This window comes from Solanum pennellii, chromosome 9 (assembly GCF_001406875.1).
Source record: "Solanum pennellii chromosome 9, SPENNV200".
NCBI lineage: Eukaryota > Viridiplantae > Streptophyta > Magnoliopsida > Solanales > Solanaceae > Solanum > Solanum pennellii.
In genome coordinates, this window is record NC_028645.1 from 76815332 (window position 1) to 76838951 (window position 23620).

General features: G+C 33.4%; 3 protein-coding genes across 4 annotated transcripts; 2 read left to right on the top strand and 1 right to left on the bottom strand.

Moving 5' to 3' along the window:
• The first annotated feature begins 3188 nt into the window (after window positions 1-3188).
• On the top strand, window positions 3189-6696 carry LOC107029277 (protein JASON). Its single transcript, XM_015230660.2, has 4 exons — window positions 3189-3491; window positions 5100-5191; window positions 5272-6322; window positions 6404-6696. Exons 1-4 carry the CDS (start codon window positions 3408-3410, stop codon window positions 6485-6487), a joined length of 1311 nt encoding a protein of 436 aa, XP_015086146.1. The 5' UTR covers window positions 3189-3407; the 3' UTR covers window positions 6488-6696.
• A 5562-nt stretch (window positions 6697-12258) lies between these two features.
• Window positions 12259-16322, top strand: LOC107031348 (MDIS1-interacting receptor like kinase 2-like). The gene is made up of 2 exons (XM_015232675.2): window positions 12259-15727; window positions 15831-16322. The coding sequence occupies exons 1-2, from the start codon at window positions 12433-12435 to the stop codon at window positions 16193-16195; spliced, it is 3660 nt and encodes a 1219-aa protein (XP_015088161.1). The 5' UTR covers window positions 12259-12432; the 3' UTR covers window positions 16196-16322.
• LOC107031349 (cellulose synthase A catalytic subunit 4 [UDP-forming]) lies at window positions 16285-23236 on the bottom strand. 2 transcript variants are annotated; one of them, XM_015232676.2, is made up of 11 exons: window positions 23100-23236; window positions 22755-22971; window positions 22191-22294; window positions 20773-20839; window positions 20508-20658; window positions 19073-19685; window positions 18549-18812; window positions 18238-18450; window positions 17629-18153; window positions 17179-17529; window positions 16285-17095 (listed from the first exon to the last, which is right to left on the bottom strand). In XM_015232676.2, exons 1-11 carry the CDS (start codon window positions 23157-23159, stop codon window positions 16514-16516), a joined length of 3147 nt encoding a protein of 1048 aa, XP_015088162.1. In that variant the 5' UTR covers window positions 23160-23236; the 3' UTR covers window positions 16285-16513. The 2 variants fall into 2 exon arrangements, with proteins under 2 accessions (XP_015088162.1, XP_015088163.1); XM_015232677.2 differs by having other exon boundaries at window positions 16514-17095; window positions 20508-20652.
• Window positions 23237-23620: the final 384 nt, after the last annotated feature.

A 23620-nucleotide genomic window follows, 5' to 3' on the forward strand; every position in this document is an offset into this window, starting at 1 on the left:
AAACCCCCCCCCCCCCCCAATATATAGTCGGATTCTCAACTACACGCTCATATTTTACGGGGGTCCTATCACCCCCATGAATTTTATAAAACTGAAATTACCTCCCTGAATGCTTAGCTGACAAAGTGAGTGTATCTCACTCTCTTTTAGAGAGTGAGCAAAAAAATTTAACATTAAAACTTTATTTTTAATATCTATTTTTAAGAATATATGTTTTTTTTAAAATTTCTTTATTGTCTTCTTCTCCATAGCAATAAAGATCAAATTCATCCACCATTCACCATCTCTAAACCACCATCTTCACCGGATTCACCATGGTTGATTTCACACAAGCTTTTAAAATCTCATGTAAGAAAACTTTATAAACCATTCAAATCAATTAAAAGTAAAATGAGATCTATTTATATCACCTAAAAATAAGATTTGGTTCATATTTGGGGAAAAAATCAATTTAGGTTTACATCAAACCCAATTGAACTCTCAAATAAGATTTCTTTTTATTTTATAGATTCTTTAATTATCAATCTCAAATCTCAAGCAACAAATTAGAAATTTCTTCCTCATTTTTTCGAAGAGGATCTGCACTTGTTCTTCCTCTCTATTTCACTACCCTCACTTTTTTTAGTTTTCTTCTCTCCACTGCTACCAGTGAAAAGCTATCATTGTTGCTTCCTCCGACGAAACGTCATCATTGTGGCTGCCTCCGACGAAAAGCCACCATTGTCACCGCCTCCGACGAAACGCCACTGTTGCCTCCAGTACGCCACCATTGTCGTCGCTTCCGGCGAAACTCAAAATACCAGCAAAAACCCTCTCACACCTCCTCTCATCTCTCTCTTGTTCCTCATAATCCAATTTTGGTGGACTTTGGTGTTTAAAGTAATGTGAAGTTACTTTAGAAATTTGAAGGAATTGGGAAAGAAATTGTTTTAGAATTTGAAGAAATTGGAAGAGTATAGGAAAAAGAGAAAGGAATTATAAGAAAATTGAAAAAAAAAATTAATTAAATTTCTACGTGTCGAACGCGTGAAATTCACAAATCAATATAGATGTGGTTGTGACCTTTCAAGGGTGTAACTATTTCAGTTTTAGACAGTTCAGAGGGGTGATAGGACTCCCGTAAAGTTAAGGTGTGTAGTTGGAAATCCGGTTATAGATTTTGGGGGGGGGCTTTTAGCCATTTTCTCATGAAATTTGCTAGAAAGTTTAAGAGAATAACTATGTAATAAGTCCCGTAAAAACCTTGCCTTGTATTTTTGGATAAAATTTTGTTGAAATTACTCTTGCCAATCTCAAATATTATTTTTTTAGAAAAAAAAGAATAATAATAAAATAGGAGAAGGGGAAACGGGAGAAATGTATAAAAACTTAAAGAGTACTAAAATCTAAGTCACGATTACTTGTCATTTTTTGTTGATTCCCTATAGAAAAATCAATTACTTATATGGAAGATGAGAAGTTCACACAAAAATATAGAAGAAGACATTAGAATCAAACTCTCGATCCCATTATGAATTGAAATCCTTGAATTCTTCCATCAATCTTTGTTCCTTGCTTTTACCGTGGTAATTGGACAAGTTGACTTAAATTTGTGCGGATCATAATGAGTTAAGATAACAATCTGGTCAAGACCTAACTCATTCTAAATTTTGATATTTTTCCATGTATAATATGTTAGTATGATAAAATATAGACTTTTTTATAATTGTCAACGTCATAACGTCCTGAGTAAATATTAGTCAAAGTTGTAACAAACTATAATTACCAACTTATCATACCTTAGAATACTGAAACCGAACTTCAGTATACCAAACCATACCGAGTTAAATTGATATGGTAATGATATAATATTTTTATAAATAAATATCGAAATTACAGTATCTAAAGTTTCAAATACCGTATCATACCATACTATGTCCACCCCTAACTATAGTTATCTCTGCCTTCTCAAGATGGGATAAGGTTGCATATTCATTATCCTTCCAAATCACGCTTGTAAAATTATATTGAATATGTTATTATTGAGATATGATAGGTCGGTGGATGGAGGGAATTAAATAATTTTAAATTGGGTAACTACGGCCAATAGGATTCATACAAAAACATCTTCAATAGAAAAATAGAAATAAATTTTTTTGAAAATTCTAATATAACATCCAAATCGACGTACTCTTTGCTAATACAGTATTAGCTTCCATGATGGAGATTTATTTTTAATTGACATTTATCCAACTTGATACTGTATATTAAGAAAAACATGCCCTCTTAATTGCACGAATAATAGTGAAAAAATTTGAAGATGTATTTTATAATACAAAATCTGAAAAAATTTGAAAATCCTTATAAAATTTGGAGAATAAAAGTATTAAAGGGAGCCTAATTTTAAGGGAAGTGGGTGGCAACTATTACTTTTTCTATATTAAAATGTTTGGAAAATTAAATGAGTTTTTGACTAACATTTAATATTGTATTTATTTGCCATTTGATACAAGGAAAATTGTAATTTATAACATAAATTTACTCTTTAATTATAAAATTATCAACCACATTAATTTTCAATAAAGGAGTTTCAAACTTGAGGAAATTGAAAATAATAAACAAATCAAAATGGTTTTCCAGATATGCGGCCACATCACATAAAGAATTAAAATAGGCTAATTAAAATACTAAATCCAAGTATGAACTATTTTTCTTTAAAAAAATAAATAAATTATAGTGAATTGGTCCTCCAAAGATAAAGCTAGAAATTTGAATAAGCTTTAATCCATTAAATATTTTTACTAGAATAATATATTTATGTTAAAAACCTACTTACAGCATTTAAAGCATTATTCTTAAATATATCAAAATAAACTTATCTATGATAATAATAATAAATAACATATTTAAAATAATTACACAAAATAAGATTTGAAAAGATAAAATATACGCAAACCTCACTACAAGCAATATTTCAAACCAAACAACACATCTTAAAAAATGAACTTTATTTCATTATCCAAATAGCATTTTCAAAATTAAATATGACAATAATGGCAGGTTTTTGTTCTGTTAAAATAACTATCACAATTATATAATCAAGAATTTAAACTCAAAAAAGCAAAAACCCCACCATTATAATAATAATTTTATTTATTAATTAAGAATAAAAAGGCAAAATAAACAGCTATGATAAGTAACGGTCACATTTGCCTCTTCTTTCAAAGTAAAATAAACCCCTGTTTGCCACTCTGTCTTGAGCCCCTTACCAATTTTCTTGACCGTTTCAATCCAAACGCTCCTCCTCTGTAATCATGAGGGTTCTCGGTTGATTTCTTGCTCCACCATTCTTGGCTGGAAGAGAAACACAATCCCCCACTCACCCCACTCTGAAAACCAAGATTTGAATCGTTTTTTTTTCTGTGTAGATGGGTTGTTTTCTTGGGTGTTTTGGTGGTGATAAGGAAAAGAAATGCCGGAAAAACAGGAAAAAGGTCATCCCTCGAGACCAAGTAAGTGTTTCTGAATAACCCCTTTTTCTTCTTTATGTTCACTCCTTTGTTGTTGTTACCCTGTTCCCAAGTTCTGTTTTTGAAATTCTTGGGAAGGGGGTTGTTGAATTTGTATCTATTTTGAGCAAAGATTTCAGCTTTTTATCATGGTTGGGATTTGGTTTAATTTAACTGGTGTTAGGGTTAATTTAGTTGATGGTGATGGGAATTTGACGGAGGGTCTTCCGTAAATAGTCTCTCTATCTTGCACGTGGTAGTGGTAAGGTTCTCATACGCTCCATCCTCCCAAGACCTCACTTGTAGATTTCAGTGGGTATGTTATTGTTGAGTGTACCATTTATTCCTGTTCCCAAGTTCTATTTTTGAAAGAAGTATTTGAGCAAGATTCCAGCTTTTATAATGATTGGGAGTTGGTTTAACTGTGGTTAGGGTTAATTAGTTGATTATAATGAGAATTTCTTGATTAGTTGATGATGATGGGATTTTGGCTTCGGGACTTTCGAAAACAGTTTTTCTATCTCCATGAGGCAGTGGTGTAATGTCTGGGTATACACTACCTTTCCCAGACCCTACTTGTGGGATTCGACTGGGTCTGTTGTTGCTGTTGAGTGTATCATTTGTTATTCCTGTTCCCAAGTTGTTATTCCTTAGTAGTTACCCTTTTCCCAAGTTCTATTTTTGAAATTATTGGTAAGGGGATTGTTGAACTTGTCTTGTATTTGAGCAAGATTCCAGCTTTTATCATGATTGGGAGTTGGTTTAACCAAGGTTAGGGCTAATTTAGTTGATGATGATGGAAATTTCTTAATTAGTTGGTGATGATGAGAATTTTGACCGAGGGTGTTTCGGAAGCAGTCTCTCCATCTTCATAAAGTAGTGGTAGGGTCCTCTCCAAACCCAACTTGTGGAATTTCACTGGATATGTTGTTGTTGTTGTTGTGGAGTGTACCATTTTTTTTGTTTTCAAGTTCTTTTTTTGAAATTCTTGAGAAGGGGATTGTTGAACTTGTTTTGTATTTGAGCGAGATAACATCTTTTATCATGATTGGGAGTTGGTTTAACAAGGGTTAGGGTTAATTTAGTTGATGATGATGAGAATTTTGGCTGAGGGTCATGCAGAAACAGTCTCTTGGACTCCATGAGGTAGTGATAGAGTCTGCATACACTTTACCCTCCCTAAAACCACTTGTGAGATTTCACTTGATATGTAGTTGTTGAGTGTACCATTTTTTCCAGTTCCCTAGTTCTATTTTTGTATTTCTTGGGAAGGGATTGTTGAACTTATATTGTATTTGAACAAGATTCCAGCTCTTATCATGGTTGGGAGCTGGTTTATCCGGGGTCAGGGTTAACTTAGTTGATGACGATGGGAATTTCTTAATTAGTTGGTGATGATGAGAATTTTGGCGATGGTTTTTCGAAAACAGTTTCTCTATCTCGACGAGGTAGTGGTAGGGTATGCATATACTCTATGTTGTTGTTGTTGAGTGTACCATTTGTTCCTGGAGTTTTTTTCCTGGGGAGACAAATTAGTAGAGCTATGGTTTTGTATTTCTTTTCTTTTGGTGATATTAACAAACAATGTAAAAATCTAATATTGTGCTGCAGAAACATGTTTGTCAGGATGCTCAGAGAAGCATTATCTCTACAGAACAAAGCATCACAGAGGAACCCTCTGGGAGCTTGGTTACCGAAGCGCGGTGAGTTACTGAACTTGGCTTTTTCTCTTTTTCCACTTTATTTTACTAAGTTAAATGATATGGGTTGCTGTGACATGCAGAGATAGGCCTGAGGAGCAACTTAGCTTGAGTGCTAGAAAAAAAGTCACATTTGATTCAAACATCACTACATATGAACCTGTTTCTGTCTATGAAAGTACAGATTCTTTACCTGAAACCAAGAAATCTCGTGAAGAAGAAAGAGAGGAGGAGGGATCTCTTGCTAAATCAAGCAAGTCCAGCTCTTCCTCTGAAGGGGGTTCTGTCGTTTCTAGTGTAGGATCATATCCTACAAACCACAGGTATCAGAACTGTCGAGACAGTGATGATGAAGCTGAGGAGTTTGGTGACAGTGACGTGGACGAAGAATGTGATCTGGATGATGATGAAGAGTACGGGGATTTCGATTGTGAAGGTGGACAAGTGTGGTCTGAATCAATGGTGGCTGACAAGTACTTTCATCAAGTGAAAGAACAGGAAGTGGATAGTCCTAATTTGATGTTCGGTGTCCCCGAGAAGGAAACGAGGAAGGGTGAAACAAAAGGATATGTGAGAGATAGGAGTGCTTACATCCATCCTGTGTTGAACCCTGTAGAGAACCTCAGTCAGTGGAAAAGTGTTAAATCAAAAGCAGCAGAACCCATGAAGCTACTGCCACAGAAGGAAAATTGTACCGCAGAAGTAGAAGGGCCCCGTGCTTCGTTCAGTTTAGAACCTACATTTAAGCAATCATCATTTAGTTTTAAGACAAAGCCTAAAGATCAAGAAATTGGGGTTGATGCTAGTCTTTCAAATTGGTTGGTTACACCTGATACCACCAAGAAGGCAGGGTCCAACGCGCTTGAGACTGTTACATCAGAAAAAAGCATGTCACAAGGTTCTAACTCTATGATGAGCTTTGAAGACAGGCCAATTTTAGGTGTCTTGACAGTTGAGCAGCTGAAACAGCATTCAGCAACTTCCTCCCCAAGAAAATCACCCTGTCGAAGCCCTGATGAGATGCCTATTATAGGAACTGTTGGTACCTACTGGAATCCCTTGGGATCGGCTAAAGACTCTGGGTCAGTTTCTTCTTTTAAAGGCATACCAAACTCGACGAGCAAGTACAGAGAGGTAGAGTTGATATGAAATTTTTTCTTATTAATGATGCAACTCACTATCACTAAGTACAAAGTGGTTCTCATGATAATGCAGGATAAGAGAGTTAATTGGCACTCTACTCCATTTGAGGCAAGATTGGACAGAGCCTTGAAAGAAGGTGCCACAGAAGCCTCTTAGCTTGATAGATTATTGTATATCTAAACTGTCACAGCAGTTTGTGAAGCGAGTGCGCGACTCTTCTTGTTACTATTGTTTGTGTTTACATTTCTATACAATTCGTGGATTTTTCGTGTGTATGGATTGTGGGAAAACTGTTTGTTGTAATTCTTTGTAACTATGATAAGTGGTGATGCAGTGAACTTATTTATTGCTTGTGTTTTCCCTTCAAGTTTCCATGTTTTGCTTCCTTAATATAGTGATTAGTGATGAATGAAGTAAGATTAACCTAACCATGAAGGTATCATTGGTGAAGATCACCAGACTGTATTTGTGCTAAGTTGTGACTTGTGTAGACTCTTCACTTCCGAGGTTGCACCTGTGTGTCAGATTCTCCACAAATATACTACTTTTGGAGAATCCAATACATGCATGTTGACGTTTTTGATGAGTTCGAGCGAAAGAGATTCTGTTACAGCCACACCTTTGCAACTGCATGACAATTCTGGTGCTTTTGTTTGATTCTAAGTAATTTGAAAGGACACCTTCTAGGGATGCTTTTAAAGCCCACAAAGCTTTAATGGTTGGTACATGGTCCATATTATTCGGCGGAAAAGGGTTTAAAATATTTTTAAACTATGTGAAGTTGAATAAAAGATTTTATTGTTATTAGTTGATCTAAAAATGTCTCTATTATTAATAGTTTGGTCCAAAAATATCTTTACTGCTAATAGTTTGGTTCAAAAATACGTTGTATTTAATGGGTTAAAAATATTTAGTTTTCTTAATAAATATATATTATTTCTTTTCTTTCTAAACACATTTTATTCCTAATAATAATATCACTTTTAAGAGATCTAATCTTGTTTCTTTTCTGTTAAAATCACTTGAATAAATAAATAGGAGATTTTCTTTTTTTTCTTAATTTCATTTATCAACTAAAATAGAATAACTATATGCATCTTTTTAACTGACGATATAAATCATATTATATAAGATCATAATATCTCACTTCTTCATTAATTTCATTTTGATAACGATAAAATAAACTAATAAATTAAAAAAAATTGTATTTATTAATCTATTTTGAATTGAATTAGGAAATACATTTGCTAATAAAAAGTTTACAAAGAAACGAGATATACTTATATATTTATTTGGCAAAATGATATTTTTAACTCATTAAATATTACGGGTATTTTAAAATCAAATTAATGACGGTGAATATATTTAGATCAAACAATTTAACACATCATAATTTTATTCAATTTCACATGATTAAAGGAAGAACAAAAAGAACAAATTTTAACTTTTTAAATAACAACGTTTACTCAAATATCATATCATGAGATAGTGACACATATTTTTAAGGGGAAAACTATTTACATTTTTGATTGTGTATCATCTTTATATTAGCTGTCTATTTTTTTATATGTTTAAAAGCTATAAATAAAAAGGATAGTTTTATCGATTATTGATTAATTAATAAGAGTAAAATTCAAAAGAATAATTTAATTGATTTATAATTTGAGATAATTATTTTTAATATATAAAAAATCAATATAAGAAGGAGAAAGTATTTATTTAAACTCGATGTTTGCGTCAAAATAATACACCTATGATATGTGTGCGTTATGTGATTTGTTACTTAATCATGATAAATTAACCTGATTTGATGCATAGATTAAGTCCAAATAACTTATTTTAGCTGAATATAACTAAATCACGATAAATTAACAATTGATTTATCCCACTCATTATTTTCTTCTGTAATATGATATTTTTTATTTATTTTTTGTGAAAGTGGGACTATGGTGATGTCTTATCAAGAGTAACAAAAAATGCACATCATTTTTTTTTAATAATATAGTGGAGTACTAGGTACTAGGAAAATGATAAAAACTTTATTTATGCGCCACAAAAATGGCAATAGATTCACAAATAGATTACAATTGTCGATGATATAATCACTAGAACAAAATTATGTCATATTTCAAATTCCATTATATTGCCAAGAATTTAGTCTCTACATTTTCACACGTGTTAATTGAGAGGAAGTTGTGGGGTAAGATACTTCTTATTCGAAAAAGTTTGTTGACCTTTCAAAAATTGATTTAATAAATTTTCGATTAAAATGAGTTCAGTTTAGAATTTTTTATTTTTATTCAAAAAAATATGTATCAGCATTACATCATTAAAAATGACCTAATTTATCACTTTTCAACTTGAGGGATCTTTTTCTTGAAAAATGAAAAATGATAAATGATTTTATGACACAAAAGAAAAAAAAATATTATTTTTTGTTGAAAAAATTATAAATGACTTTTCTGATTTTAAAAAATAAGAACTCCATTCACCTATATTCAAAAATTTATTGACCTTTTCATGAATGATGAATTTGATCGAAAGTATTTAAAGGGTAGCTTAGACATATATTTTTTATGATTAAGGTTGATTAAATTTTCGTTTTAAAGAGTGAAAACTTTCAAAGACAAATACTATGCAAGTTTCAACTTTGAGTGCATGTATTTCTTTTTTAAAAGTTATTTTAATTTTTCATTCTATACTCTATGTTTAATATTCATATTAAAGTTGAATTATTTTGAATTCATATTGCATAGATTTAATTATTTTTTTTACAAAACCATTTTGTATATATCAAAGGTTCTTTTACGTTCAAAAGTCCCAAATAACTTTATTCGTCGCACCACATTAATTGATGATCGTTCACTTTTTAGTTGTTATAGAAATTCAAAGTTCAATTAAGACAATAACACATTTTTCAACTAGTTTTTAATTAGCCCATATTTTCCATTTGAATGCTTTGACCTTATTATCATTTATTTACTTTGGTCTTGATTTGAAAATTTAATTTGTGTTTACTTTTGAAAATGACGTATGTGTATACATCTAAGTTTTGAAAAGAATTAAGTTATATGAGTAGTCACATTAATTTTATATATATAAAAAAAAATGGATTAAATATACATTGTCTACGTGATTTTTTCATAAAGTTCATCTAGTCAACTAGTCAATAGTTTATTTTAATATTTTTTCTAAAGTTAAAAAGATACACCTAAGAATATTTATTTTTTTAAACCAAATTTATTAAGTTTTAGCAACGAAAAACTATTACTAGTAATATTGAGCTAGCATCATTTTGGTATCAGTATTACCTAAAAACAATAGCTAGTTCAATTAGAAAAAAACAATAAATAAATTAAAAGTTAATAAGAATCGAGCTGGTTAGATTATGATCCGCTATTTAAAGCCTGATTGATTACGCTAATAGCTTATGATTATAATTTATAGCTTAATTTTTATTATTTTAACTTAAAAATAAGTGTGCAAACACTTTTTAATTTTACTGAAATACTATAGAAGTGTTTTAAAATTATTTTAGTAAGTTAATCCAAATAGGTTATTAGTTTATTCATCTGAAGTAATTTTTTAGCAGATCATTAACTTATTTATTTGTTAATTTAACCTATTTTATTTTATTTAAATTTAACTTAACTTGTCCATTTAACATTTTATTATTTATCATTTTTTATGCAATTATTCGAAATATCATATCAAAGTATGCATCACATCATAAGTAATGCAATCTAATCAAATTCCAGAAGAATAGATGCGATAGATTCAAGATTTAAATATTATATGTTTAAACTTAAATTTTTAATATTAAATACTTTTGAAGTTATAAATTTATATTTAATAATTTATTATAATTACAATATATATATTTATAAAACGCAGCGCAATTCTGACCACTAAAAATGTTTTGATATTGGAAGCACCAAAAACTAACCAACAATTATTTTATACTTAATAATTTCTTTAATGGTTTAACCACAAAGGTGATTTCAACAATCAATCGATAACAATTGACATTTTAATTTTATTTTATTATGTCTATTCCATGACACCACTAATTATGAGATTTAGTGAAAGAAAAAAAAATTCTTAAAAAAGCAAGCTTGATCTTGGTATTTAGGATATATTTTTTTAGTCCATTGTGTCACTTGAGTTATGTCAAAGAAAAATAGGAAACATCACTATAAGTGACACATTGTTTTACATTATCTAATATTTTATATTTATTATTGTACATTTTCTACAAGCTAAGTATTAAATATTAAGTTAGACATGATTTTAGTCAAAGACTAGTACCATTTAGTTAGTATGAATAAAGTTAGTCAATATACTCATTAATCAGCCTATAGCAACTTTTCCTAGACTGGATCGATGAGATAAAAGTAGAGTTATCATATTATTTTATTTCATCTTTCATATGAAATAATAATTCTATCATATTTTAGTCTGAGGCGGACTCATATATGCAAATGAAGATGCACGTATACTCGTTAACTTTAGAAAAAATCATGTGTAATTATATATATATTTCTTGAGAAATTAACAAAAACTAAAATATAATAACCAGCTTATGTCGTTGGTATAAGCTGGAGGAACTATCGGTGAAACCAGAGTTTGAATCCAGTTAAAACCCATTTCACTGTTTTTTTAGTTTAGCTTAGAGCTCAGATTTTGAAGTAAGGTAATATTGATAGATACACCCAAAATCTTTAAATTTTAGATTCGCTTCTGATTTTAATATAATAGTTTTGAGAATAAATAATATCTCGCACTAAATATAAGACAAATTAATTTCAAATTTTATCACTGGCGTACCGAACGACCTCTAACAGTTTTCTTTGGTTCTACTATTAGAAATAACGATTTTCATATCGTAAATGAATCAATGAAAATTTATGTTATTGAACATGATTTTATTCATCAAAATATCTAAAATAGTTAGTTAAATATTTTTCTAGAGTAGTTGTTAAATATTTTGCTAAGTGATATTTTAGCTTTGTTCGAGGAAAGCCAAGGTAGTTGAACATTTTTTAAATGTATATATTGAATATAGCCATCAATTTTGACCCCAACCTGCACATGTATGTACTTTAATCTGTATTTATTTTTCCACTAAAAGATTTTCAAATTATAACTAGTTGACTGAGCAATAAAAGGTCAATCATCCAGCTACTTTAATTCTTCATATTTTTAAACCCTCTTGATAAATAAAAATTCTGATTCTAAATGTACAATTATTTCAAGAATTTTTTTGTTTGTTGGTTTGTTTTTTGGTGTCACGGGTTCAACAATTTAATATAAATAAACTTTTTCATCAGTTTTCACAAATCACACTACCACATGTTGAAGAAATAAAAAAAAAAAATCATTGACTTGACTTTATTTTTCTTTGATATTGATTTTGAACCAATTTTTTTTTTAATATACTTATCCTACTTAATTGTTCACCACTCAATTCTTTTATTTTCTATATTTCAAGTTGATATATAGTTTTGACCAAAAAAAGAAAAAAGACAATAAACCGTGTCATTGTCACATCCAATTGGACACTTTAAGCTCTGTATTCCAACTACAAAAAGTACAACATTTTATTTTATTTTATTGGAATTTAACTATTTTAGATTCGCACATCGTAGAGTCTCATTTAGGGGGAAATGCTTTCTATCAAGGACGTTTTCATATTCCAAGTTTAAATTTGAGACCTTTGATCAAGCGAAGAATTACCCCATTTGTTATACCACGTTTTTTTGTTTCCTACTTGGTGTTCGGCGCCTTCATTAGAGCTCCGATAAAATTCGAATAGCACATTGTAAGACTCATTCAATAGTCCAATAAAATTTTCTCTATATTTAGGGCTTGAACTCGAGGCTTTTACTTAAGAGTGAAGCAGTCCCAGCACAACTCCTCTTAATGCAGTACATCCTTTGGTGGTATAATACAACATCTTAGCCTTTTTTTTCCTTCTTTTATGATTGTTTTTCCACTACTAATATACACCCTTTTTTTCTCACTTATATATTAACAACCCTTTCATATAAAAAAGCACAAAAATGTTGTATTAATTCTTCTTAGAAAACCAAATATTACACATGACAACATTTCATACTACCTTAGTTTACATTTTGTATGTGCTACTTCTTTTTTCACTTCCATTAAGTATCACATCTTCAGCAAGAACAGAAGCTGAATCTCTTCTCAAATGGAAGAGTAATTTACCTACTACTTCTTTCTTAGATTCATGGTCCATTTCGAATCTCGAAAACTTGTGCAATTGGACATCTATTGTGTGTAATGTTGGTGGAACAATTTCAGAGATCAATCTTTCTGATGCAGCCCTCTCAGGCTCACTTGATCACCTTGATTTCACTTCATTTCCGAGTCTCGTGAATTTCAATCTTAATCAAAATAACTTCAGTGGATCGATACCTTCGAGTATTGGCAATGCCTCATTGCTCACTTTCTTGGACTTGAGTAACAATATCTTGTCAGGTATTATACCTGAAGAGATTGGAAAGTTGAATCAACTTGAGTATCTGAGTTTTTATAACAACAATATCACCGGTGTGATTCCGTATCAGATTAGCAATCTGCAGAAGCTAATGCACTTGGATCTTGGATCAAATTACTTAGAAACTCCTGATTGGTTGAAGATGAGAAATATGCCTATGTTGAAGTATCTAAGCTTTGGTTACAATGAACTGAGGTTAGAATTCCCTGAATTCGTACTCCGTTGTCATAATCTAACATATCTTGATTTATCGATAAATCATTTCAATGGTTCGATTCCTGAAACAGTATTTACCAACTTGATCAACCTTGAAACACTTAATCTTTCATCTAATTTATTTCAAGGTTCATTGTCACCAAATTTTAACAACTTGTCTAAGTTGAAAGAACTTCAGCTAGGTTCTAACATGTTTTCTGGTTTAATTCCTGATGAAATTGGCTTGATCACTAGTCTTGAAGTTGTTGTACTTTTCAGCAATTCATTCGAAGGAATGATTCCATCTTCTATAGGTAGACTCATAAATCTTCAAATGTTGGATCTTCGAACGAACAGTTTGAATTCAACTATTCCTTCTGAGCTTGGCTTTTGTACTAAACTCAATTACTTAGCTCTAGCTGGAAATGACCTGAAAGGGTCATTGCCTTTATCATTCTCCTCTCTTACAAAGTTATCTGAATTGGGGTTGTCTGATAATAGTCTTTCTGGTGAAATCTCATCGAATTTAATCACCAATTGGACTGAGTTGACATCTCTGCAGCTTCAAAACAATTCCTTTACGGGGAAAATTCCACCCGAAACTACTCAATTGACAAACCTTAAATATCTTTACCTCTATCATAACAAGTTCACTGGTTCCATTCCCTATCTGATTGGGAACTTGCAAAACTTGTTGCAGTTAGATTTGTCTGATAACCAGCTTTCAGGCATAATACCTCCAACCATTGGAAATTTGACCAATCTAAAGACGTTGCACCTTTTCCGCAACAATCTCAGTGGAACCATTCCTCCTGAGATTGGAAAATTGATATTCCTTGAAAGCATTGACATCAACACCAACCGACTAAGTGGTGAGCTGCCGGACAGCATTTCTGACCTCAGTGCACTGACGAATATTTCTGTATATACTAATGATTTCTCAGGCAGTGTGCCTAAGGACTTTGGAAAGAATAGTCCTCCATTGTTAAGTGTCAGCTTTGCAAATAATAGTTTCACTGGTGAACTACCTGCTGGATTGTGTAGCCCGAATCTTAGCGAGTTGACAATAAACGGGAACAAATTCAGTGGGAAGTTACCAGATTGTTTGAAGAACTGCACGCTGCTAACTCGAGTACGGCTTGAAGGCAACAATTTATCTGGTAATCTTGCAGATGCATTCGGAGTGCACCCGAATCTTGTTTTCCTTTCTCTTAGTGACAACCAACTTTCAGGTGAACTCTCACCTAACTGGGGGAAATGTGAAAGTCTCACTAATCTAAGAATGGATGGAAACAAATTTTCTGGTGTAATCCCAGCTGAGCTAGGGAACCTGAGAGCGTTGCGCATGTTAGCTTTGGAAGGAAATGAATTGACTGGTGAAATTCCTTCTGAGCTGGGAAGGTTAGACCTGCTCTTCAATCTCAGCTTGAGCAAAAACAATCTTACTGGAGGCATCCCTCAGTCTATTGGCAATTTAACTAATCTCCAGTATCTTGATTTGTCAACAAACAAGTTAAGTGGTAACATACCAGTAGATCTTGGTAAGTGTGAGAGCCTGTTGAGCTTGAATCTTGGCAACAACTCATTATCAGGTGGCATTCCATCTGACCTTGGCAATTTGATGCAGTTGAGTATTCTTTTGGACCTAAGTAACAATTCGCTAACGGGAACCATTCCACAAAACCTGGCCAAACTCACCTCATTAATGCATCTCAACCTCTCACATAACAACCTCTCAGGTAGAATTCCTCCAGCATTATCTCAGATGATCAGTCTTCAGGAGATGGATTTTTCCTACAATGAGTTTTCTGGACCAATCCCAACAGATGGAGTATTTCAAAGAGCAACCGCTAGATCTTTTCTTGGAAACTCTGGTTTGTGTGGAAATATAGAAGGATTATCCTCATGTAATTTGGATACTCCCAATGAAAAGTCCAGAAATAATAATCAAAAGATCCTCATTGGGGTACTTGTACCGGTGGTCAGCCTCATACTTTTAGCAATCCTGTTTGTTGCATGTCTCGTGTCTCGAAGGAAGGCTAAGCAATATGATGAGGAGATCAAAGCTAGCCAGATACATGAAAATACAGAATCTCTGATTTGGGAAAGAGAAGGGAAGTTTACATTTGGTGACATAGTGAAAGCTACTGAAGATTTCAGTGAAAAGAACTGCATTGGAAGAGGAGGCTTTGGAACTGTCTATAAAGCTGTTTTGCCCTCTGGGCAGATTGTTGCAGTCAAAAGACTAAACATGTCAGACTCAAGTGACATTCCATTGACTAATCGTCGAAGCTTTGAGAATGAGATTAGAACTTTGACAGAGGTGAGACACAGGAACATAATTAAGCTTTTTGGTTACTGTTCTAAGAATGGGTGCATGTACTTGGTTTATGAGTATATAGAAAGAGGTAGCCTGGGGAAAGTTCTATATGACAATGACATGGGAATGGAACTTGGATGGGGTACAAGAGTGAAAATTGTGCAAGGAATAGCTCATGCACTCGCTTACTTGCATCATGACTGCTCTCCGCCCATTGTTCACCGTGATGTATCATTGAATAACATTTTGCTTGAATCAGAATTCGGGCCACGACTCTCTGACTTTGGCACAGCAAAGTTGTTAGCTTCAGACTCATCAAATTGGACCACAGTTGCTGGTTCTTATGGCTATATGGCACCAGGTATGTTACATACTCATTACCTAATGCATCCATATTTCTGTTGATTAGTAGTATATTCATTGGAAGGATACTTCAATAATATTGTGTCTTTCTTCTTATGCAGAGCTTGCACTTACTATGCGTGTTACAGAAAAGTGTGATGTCTATAGTTTTGGAGTCGTAGCGATGGAGACTATGATGGGAAGGCATCCAGGGGAGCTTTTAACTTCATTATCAGCATCAACAACATTGTCTCCGGAGATACTTTTGAAGGATGTTCTTGACCAAAGACTTCCACCTCCCACCGGCCACTTGGCAGAGGCAGTGGTTTTTGTGATCACGATTGCCTTGGCATGTACACGTACCACGCCTGAATCGCGACCAACCATGCGTTCTGTAGCACAAGAATTGTCTGTTCAGACTTTGCCTTACCTTCCACAGCCATTGGGGACAATAGAAATGAGCAAACTAACAAGTTTTCAGAAATAATGAGAAGATAGAGCCTCATGTACAGGTTGTAGATTTTTAGTGTTGTAATGGATCTATTCAAATAAGTATGTTTTAGATGCACTTTTCCCTAGAAAGAAAGAAATAATATCATCCTGTTAATCATGAATGTTACAAAGTTGGTATATTAATTTGGACAAGTATGAATGTTACAAAGTTGCACAATGCCCTTATCCTAGTCTTCACTTTATTGCTAGGCAAAATACTAGCAGAAAGATACAATGTGTTCACTTGCAATAAAAATAGCAACCTAACAAAAATTTGGCAAAGAATACATCACATAGATACCAGGTATGGCACTTAGCATTCCACACCACACTGCTTGAGTATAGGTCCCTTCTGCTTTGGTAGGAATGGGTCTATTCGTACCCAAACGAGTGAGAAGATTGAAGCAAGAAGAATTGACCAGAGGACCACAATGGTGGGAGTCCTGTTCTGCCTGCCCATCAATCCCTTTAGGAAAGGATAGAGATGCACAATAACCCAAAAGGCGAAAAATAACTTTCCGAAGAGAGGACCCCATGAACCATAACCATTGTTGATGGCATCCGAAACACCAGCTACAACACCAACCATATTCAAGATGATCAGAGTGGTTGGTGGGATGAGAAGTGTGGTCCATTTGAAGAGGTAAAGCTCCCCAAATTCAGCGTCATCAGCTGCTTTTGATGTTACAGTGAAGTTTGTGTCTACACCAGCAAGAACTTTAAGAAGGCCTTGGAAAACTGCAAACAAATGTGCTGAAACACCACCGATGACCCAAAATTGCTCGTTTCGCCACCAGGCCTCAATGCTTACTCCACTCCATCGCAGCTCGAGTACACTTGTGGCTATGATGGAGATAAAGAGAGCCATGAACCAAATGCTAGCAAAGTTGTTAAGCTACAAAACAAACATGGGATTTGATTTAGAAAATCAAAATCAAATCTTTATATTACTGAACCAAATGACTTCAGTTCACTTACTGTGGGGACGATAAATTTTCCAGTAAGAAGGCATACAGCTGGAAGGGTGCAGTAAGCTAGCAGAGCAATGGAAGTGAATGGGTAAACAATGGTGTTAATGTATGCTAGCCTTTCCAACCATTTGAGTTTTCCACCCCAGGCATACCAAAGGGGACAATGGCGACTCATGAAGATTTCAACAGAACCAAGAGCCCATCTCAGGACTTGGTGCAATCTATCTGATAGATTGATTGGAGCTGATCCCTTAAAAGCTGCTCTTTTAGGACAGCAATAAACCGATCTCCATCCTCTGCAATGCATCTTGAATCCAGTCAAAATGTCCTCGGTGACGGAACCATAAATCCATCCAATCTGTCAAAAAAAGAAAAAGAAAAATGTAAACCAATTTATTCGAAGTTAGCTAAGCGAACACCAGCAACTCATTATTTATTCATGAAATATGATTCTGACCTCTTTGCCCCAGTCAGTTTTCTCTTCATACCCACAGCTAATAACATGAATAGCTTCTTTTATGAGTGTTGTTGGGTTTGTCCCTTCAGGAAGCCCACCATCTTCCTTAAGTGTGGAAGCTATGAAAACGGGGGACTGCCCGAATCGTTTCTCAAAGTTCTTTTGTGACATGAGAGATGACTTCTCAAGCTCATCATATCCTTCAAGGCCTTCTTCAATTTCCTCAAGATCAAAGACAGGTCCAGATGACTTCCTAGTGTAGTTCTTTCCATTCATTGTTTTCTTTTTCTTGTTGTATAGTCCTCCGAGTCCAAGTAAGGCCTTGATGCTCTTCTTCTTGGACTTGGACTTGGACTTGGACTTTCTTGAACCACAACAACAGCAACTGGGCCAGCAATCACATGTCATCTTTTGACGCTTCTCAGAAACAGGTGGATCATAGCCGTATAACGCCTGCCTGTTAAAGACAGTACCTGTTCCAACATAAACTGGTCCTTGAATTCCATCCAGGCCTTTCATGTTGATCTGCCACCATGAAGGGAAAAAGCATATTAATACAGGGAATAAATCCATTGTCAACACAACTGCTGTATTTATAGATCAACTTACATCAAAAAAGACAACATTACGATTGGCATATCGATCGTGGCGATCAATACCATCAAATCTTTGGGGAAATTGAACATAGCAAAGCTTCTTTCCAATTTGTGGGTCCATTAAAAAGCACATGGCTTCCCTAACTGCCTTGCTGTTGTTAAGGTAGTGATCACAATCCAAGTTCAACATAAATGGTGCATTGGTCAGAACTGCAGCTACTCGAACCTATTTAGAAAAACAGCACAAATTACATAACATTAAGAAAAAAAGACTTAATAAAATGTCAAAGAAGCAAGCCAGAAACTATTATATTAATTACTAACCAAAGCATTCATGGCACCAGCTTTCTTGTGGTGTTGATAGCCCGGTCGTTTCTCACGAGAAACATAGACAAGGCGGGGTAGCTCCTTACCTTCAATGTCAAGTGCTCCTTCACTACCAAGATAAACTTGAATCATACCAGGATGATCTCTGGTGTTGTTACCCGGCCATGGAGTTCCATCTTGCATTACCCATCCTTCTTCTGGTTTTTTCTGAGCTTTTGCAACTAATGCATTAATTCTTACTTTGAATTCTTCATATTCTCTCTGCCACAAGAGAGTGAGTTTTCAATTTGCAGAAAAAATCTTATTTCAAGCCAAAGAAACTTAAGCCCCCGACAAATGATACTCCTTCTATCCAAACTTATATGACATTCTTTTATTTTGGGCACGTCCTAAAATGTTCGACATGATTCCTTCTACAACTTCTTCTTAAACCTTGATATGATTCAGTCAACATTTTAGGCACAGCATCTCCTCTGATATAGTCATATAAAATGAGACGAAATGAAGTAATTGATACATACCTTCATGGCCCTGCGATCCTTGACAAAGGTAGGCTGAACTTTATCTTTCAAGTAATCTATCTTTTCGTTGAAGTAGAAATCGGGTGCTCTAGGCTCTACACTATATTTCTTACAAAATGGCACCCATCTCCTGGCAAATTCAGCAGTTTCTGCTAATGAATCAAACAACAGCATAGAAGCACCATCATCTGATACATAACAGCTAACCTTCTCGACAGGATAATCAACAGCTAAGATTGACAGAACAGTGTTTGCAGTGATAATAGGAGGTTCCTTGAGAGGATCAACAGTACTCACAAACACATCCACTGGGGCTAATCGATTAGGCTCGCCGTCACGTTCAAACCTCAATGTCAATCGATCTAAATAAGTTTCACGGTTTATGGGTGACCATTTGGGGAACTGATCAAGTATCCATGATAATGCAAACCATATTTCACATATAACCGAGATAATCCATAATGGATATGCGTCATAGGCTGGTGTTAAGATCCGGAAATGGAAAAAGAATCCAAGAATGACAAGCCTGAGGATAATGACAATCCGATATGGACTGATTAGACTTGATGGAAGTGGAATTTTTCGCCAAAGTGGTTGCCGAGCCTCAGCCAAACTGCTTGGAAATCAGTTAAGTGGTCAGAATATTGAAATATACTGCAAGTTCTATATGCTTAAACTTGATCTGTTTCAATTCATCCACACGCATTTCATGTTGAAACATTGTAGTATTTGATTCATTTTGTTAATAATATTACATGTAACTATAGAACTTTCACAACTTGTATAAAGAGTTCAAATTATACTACACCAGTTAGTCACTGAATGATACAAATCTACAAGTGACAGAGACAATATATAACCGAAAATCCAATATTTAAAAGTTGTAAGGAGAATGAGGGGAAGGTAAAAACAACCAGATATAATTTGATCGTTATGAACAAATCCATAGACCAGGTTGACTGATTTGTTATATATTTAAAGTATTTATATAGGGTCTCTTCCTGTTCCATCTATGCTGTTGTCTCGATAATTCCTCACATAAAACCTTCTCGTATTAGCAACGATAAAACTTCAACACTATGCAGGAATTAGCTTGAATAATCAAACAAACTTTTCAATATTTTCTTCCACTACTAAGAATATATCTCAAATAACATGTTTAATTCCCCTTCTAAGCTGAAGGTCTATCGAAAACAGAAAATCTAGTAGGGGTCTATATCTTTCACACCCAAGACTCCACTTGTAGGATTAAACTGGATGTAAATAACATGTTAAATTCCCCTTCTAAGCCAAGGGTCTATCAGAAACAGTAAATCTACCCCAGAAAGGTATGCGTAAGATGTGGTATATCACTATATCTTACCCTCTCAAACCTCACTCGTGGGATAACACCGAGGGTAAACAGCAAGTTAAAGTGAAAAGAAAGAGTACATACAGATAGTCATCATCTTCATCAGGTTGATCATTTCCACCATTATTAACAAGACCTCTCTTTTCTTGACGATTCTTCCATTTCTCTACTCTTTCCTTCCATTCTGCATCACCATAACTTTCTTTGTGCTCATCCTCCAATTCCTTCCCTGCAACTGTGAGTGATTTTACATTTTGAAATTAAACAAAATCATGAATTTGAATGACACATATAAAGTGATACAATTACTCATTTCGAAATTAAATAATAGAGATCGATATAGCTTTACCGCTTCCAATAACTGATTGATTAAAAGCAGCAGCACCATTGGTGTTATGATTATACTCTCCATTCTCCTGTCAAACATATAACAACTTGCTTTCACTTCAAATGAGAGAGCTCGATTGGTCTATTACATAAATTTCACTAGTTTAGGGCGTTATCAAAATCGATTACTACATGTATTGAGATTTATGTATCTCGTATACATAAGTTAAAATAAGGTGTAATTTGTTACAAATATACGGTACACTCTCTCATCTCTCCCTATTTGGGGTGCACCGACTTACTCTCTGCTTGCTTCTCTCCTATCTTGCTCGCCATTCTTTTTGTATTTTTAGAGTACAAATTATAGAAATCACGTACTTTTAAGGCAAAATTACAATCTATTAGTTAAAAGTTTATAATTACCAAAATTCCTCAAACATATACAATAATATAAGCTGATATATTAAGTAGAGGGTCGGATACATGCGCTGATACATTAAAAAAGAGAGTCGGATACATTAATTGGAGGGTTCGGATACATTAATGGCCAAAAAATCAAAGCGATGAGACATTAAAAGGAGGGTCAGATACATGCGCTAATACATTAAAAAGATGGTCAGATACATTAGTGACATTTTTTACTTAAAGAGAAAATGAGGAATTTTGGAGATTTTAAAACTTATAGGGGATAATGATAATAAGTAACTAAAAGATAGAATTTTTGTAATTATCTGATAGTAGAAATACATATATATAGGTATAACTGACTTGAATTGTAATTAGTGAGGTAATATGTTATTTATTTAAACTATAGAAAGAATTAGTAAATATGATATAGATGTTTGTATGATTAGATAGTTTTTGTAAATAATTACTACCATTATTCCAAAATTTACATAATTGCTGCGGAAACCTCCAATTCTGAAGTACACTTTGTTCATCTAGTTAACCAACATGGACAAAATATACACTATCAATACAATTAGAGGTCCAATATGTATTTATATTTATGTATATTATATCTATAGATATTTACAGTATACATAAATTTAATATAAAATTTACATTATCTATACACTATGCACATGTTTTGTAAACTAGATATCCAAATGGTATTTGGTTACAATTTTATAAACTACTTTTGCAAATTCAAATGAAGATTATGCAACATGATAGTAGTTTTTAACACTATGTTATAGCAAAAATTACATTATTACAGCAAAAATGTTTTTTAGCGGTATTAAATATCCACATTAACAAACAGTATTAAAGCTTGCATCAATATTAGTTAATTGTCACTAGATCCAATATTGCTACGAATTTTAGAAATATTTAAAAAAAATGTTAATTCCCGATTCAATTAAGTTCTTGACGTTAATTAATTCCGATCACTTTTGGTGCTTCTAGTAGGTTGTTGGAAGTTAGAAACGAAGTACTAACCGATTGGTGGTGGTTGGGAGAAGTGTGATGATTCTTGATCTGAAATTCTTGTTCAAAATCATCATGAATATCATCTTCATCATCACCTACAACTCTAGGACACCCTGCCAATATTCAACAATTAACAAAACTTGTTGTTAGGATCGAATCCACACATACTTGATGAATGAAGAACACAAAAACTTTCTAGAGAAAGAGATGAGAGACCTATAGAGAGAAAGAGAAAAACCAATATTTCGTGGTAACACCCCGTGAGTAAACTTCAAAAATGATTTTTTAGCCCTTCTTCACATTATGACTTCATTTTTTTACGAAAGCGGTTCATTTTTACCGTTTGAAAAGGTCATTGTCTTCTATTCAAATTGAAAGAGGACAAAAGATCTTATTTACTCGTATAATCTATATATCTTACTAACATATCTCGAAATACATAAGCTGACATGTGTTCAAATGAGAAATGATTGTACATACAGACAACATATATAAAAAATTTATCGTACAATTTTAACTTGTTATAGCTAGTTATTATTTTACTATATAAGTGAGAGGGAGGGAGCAATGTACCTTTATGACGTTTATATCGAGTATGACACTGAGGACAAGCTTGATTGCCTTCACTTCTTTCATATTCATAACATGGCCTGCAAACTGGAAATCCACACTCCCCACAAGCAACAAATACCTCTCCATTTTCCTTAACTTCAATCTCATCTCTACAAATCTTGCATATCTTCTTCAACGAAACGACAAACTCTTTCGACGTTTCTGTTGGAGGTCGTTGCTATATATACACACACAAAAAAATATATATATTCGTTAGCAAACAAAGCAAAAATTATATACACAGTCTGTGTTTGACTGAACACAAAATTTAGTGTCATGTAAAATGAGACTGAGACAGAGACGTACGTCGTCTCCCGTATGAAAAACATGAAGTTCACTCCTAGAATGTGAACGACCAAGAGCCATGGTGTTAGATGGATATTGGCAGTAAGGCAAAAATGAGTGTATTAATATTAAGAAGAGAATATGTAGTTTTTTTGGTGGGAGTTTGAGATTTTTCACCTAATTGATAGTTGAAATGTCATTGGTTTGATTAGAAGACACGTTACTTGGATAGGTAGGAACACATTGCTTCTTCCACAACCTATTTAATTCTCTTTTTTTAAAAAAAAAAAAAAAAACTTATATTGTTCTCTAATATTTTTTTTATAATAAGATGATATATATATTGTGTATGATCATTTATCATGTGTGATTAGGTAGTATATAGATAGCTTTGATACAAAGGTATCCAAACTCAGAAACTTATAGGTTGGCCAATGATAACTCATTATAAATTATTCATTCTAATTAAAAAATTATATTCTTCTACCGTGAAAAAAAGTTTTGTGAATCACATAATTAGACATACTTTAGTACTTTTAAAA

Excerpts from the sequence above, each read along its gene's own strand:
- LOC107029277 (XM_015230660.2), top strand. The coding sequence starts at position 3,408 with ATGGGTTGTTTTCTTGGGTGTTTTGGTGGTGATAAGGAAAAGAAATGC. Across the intron at positions 5,192-5,271 it reads AGCTTGGTTACCGAAGCGCG|AGATAGGCCTGAGGAGCAAC; the intron begins GTGAGTTACTGA and ends TGTGACATGCAG. Across the intron at positions 6,323-6,403 it reads CGACGAGCAAGTACAGAGAG|GATAAGAGAGTTAATTGGCA; the intron begins GTAGAGTTGATA and ends ATGATAATGCAG.
- LOC107031349 (XM_015232676.2), bottom strand. The coding sequence starts at position 23,159 with ATGGCTCTTGGTCGTTCACATTCTAGGAGTGAACTTCATGTTTTTCAT. Across the intron at positions 18,451-18,548 it reads CTGGTGCCATGAATGCTTTG|GTTCGAGTAGCTGCAGTTCT; the intron begins GTTAGTAATTAA and ends TTTTCTAAATAG. Across the intron at positions 17,530-17,628 it reads AAACTGACTGGGGCAAAGAG|ATTGGATGGATTTATGGTTC; the intron begins GTCAGAATCATA and ends TTTTTTTGACAG.
- LOC107031348 (XM_015232675.2), top strand. The coding sequence starts at position 12,433 with ATGACAACATTTCATACTACCTTAGTTTACATTTTGTATGTGCTACTT. Across the intron at positions 15,728-15,830 it reads TTATGGCTATATGGCACCAG|AGCTTGCACTTACTATGCGT; the intron begins GTATGTTACATA and ends CTTCTTATGCAG.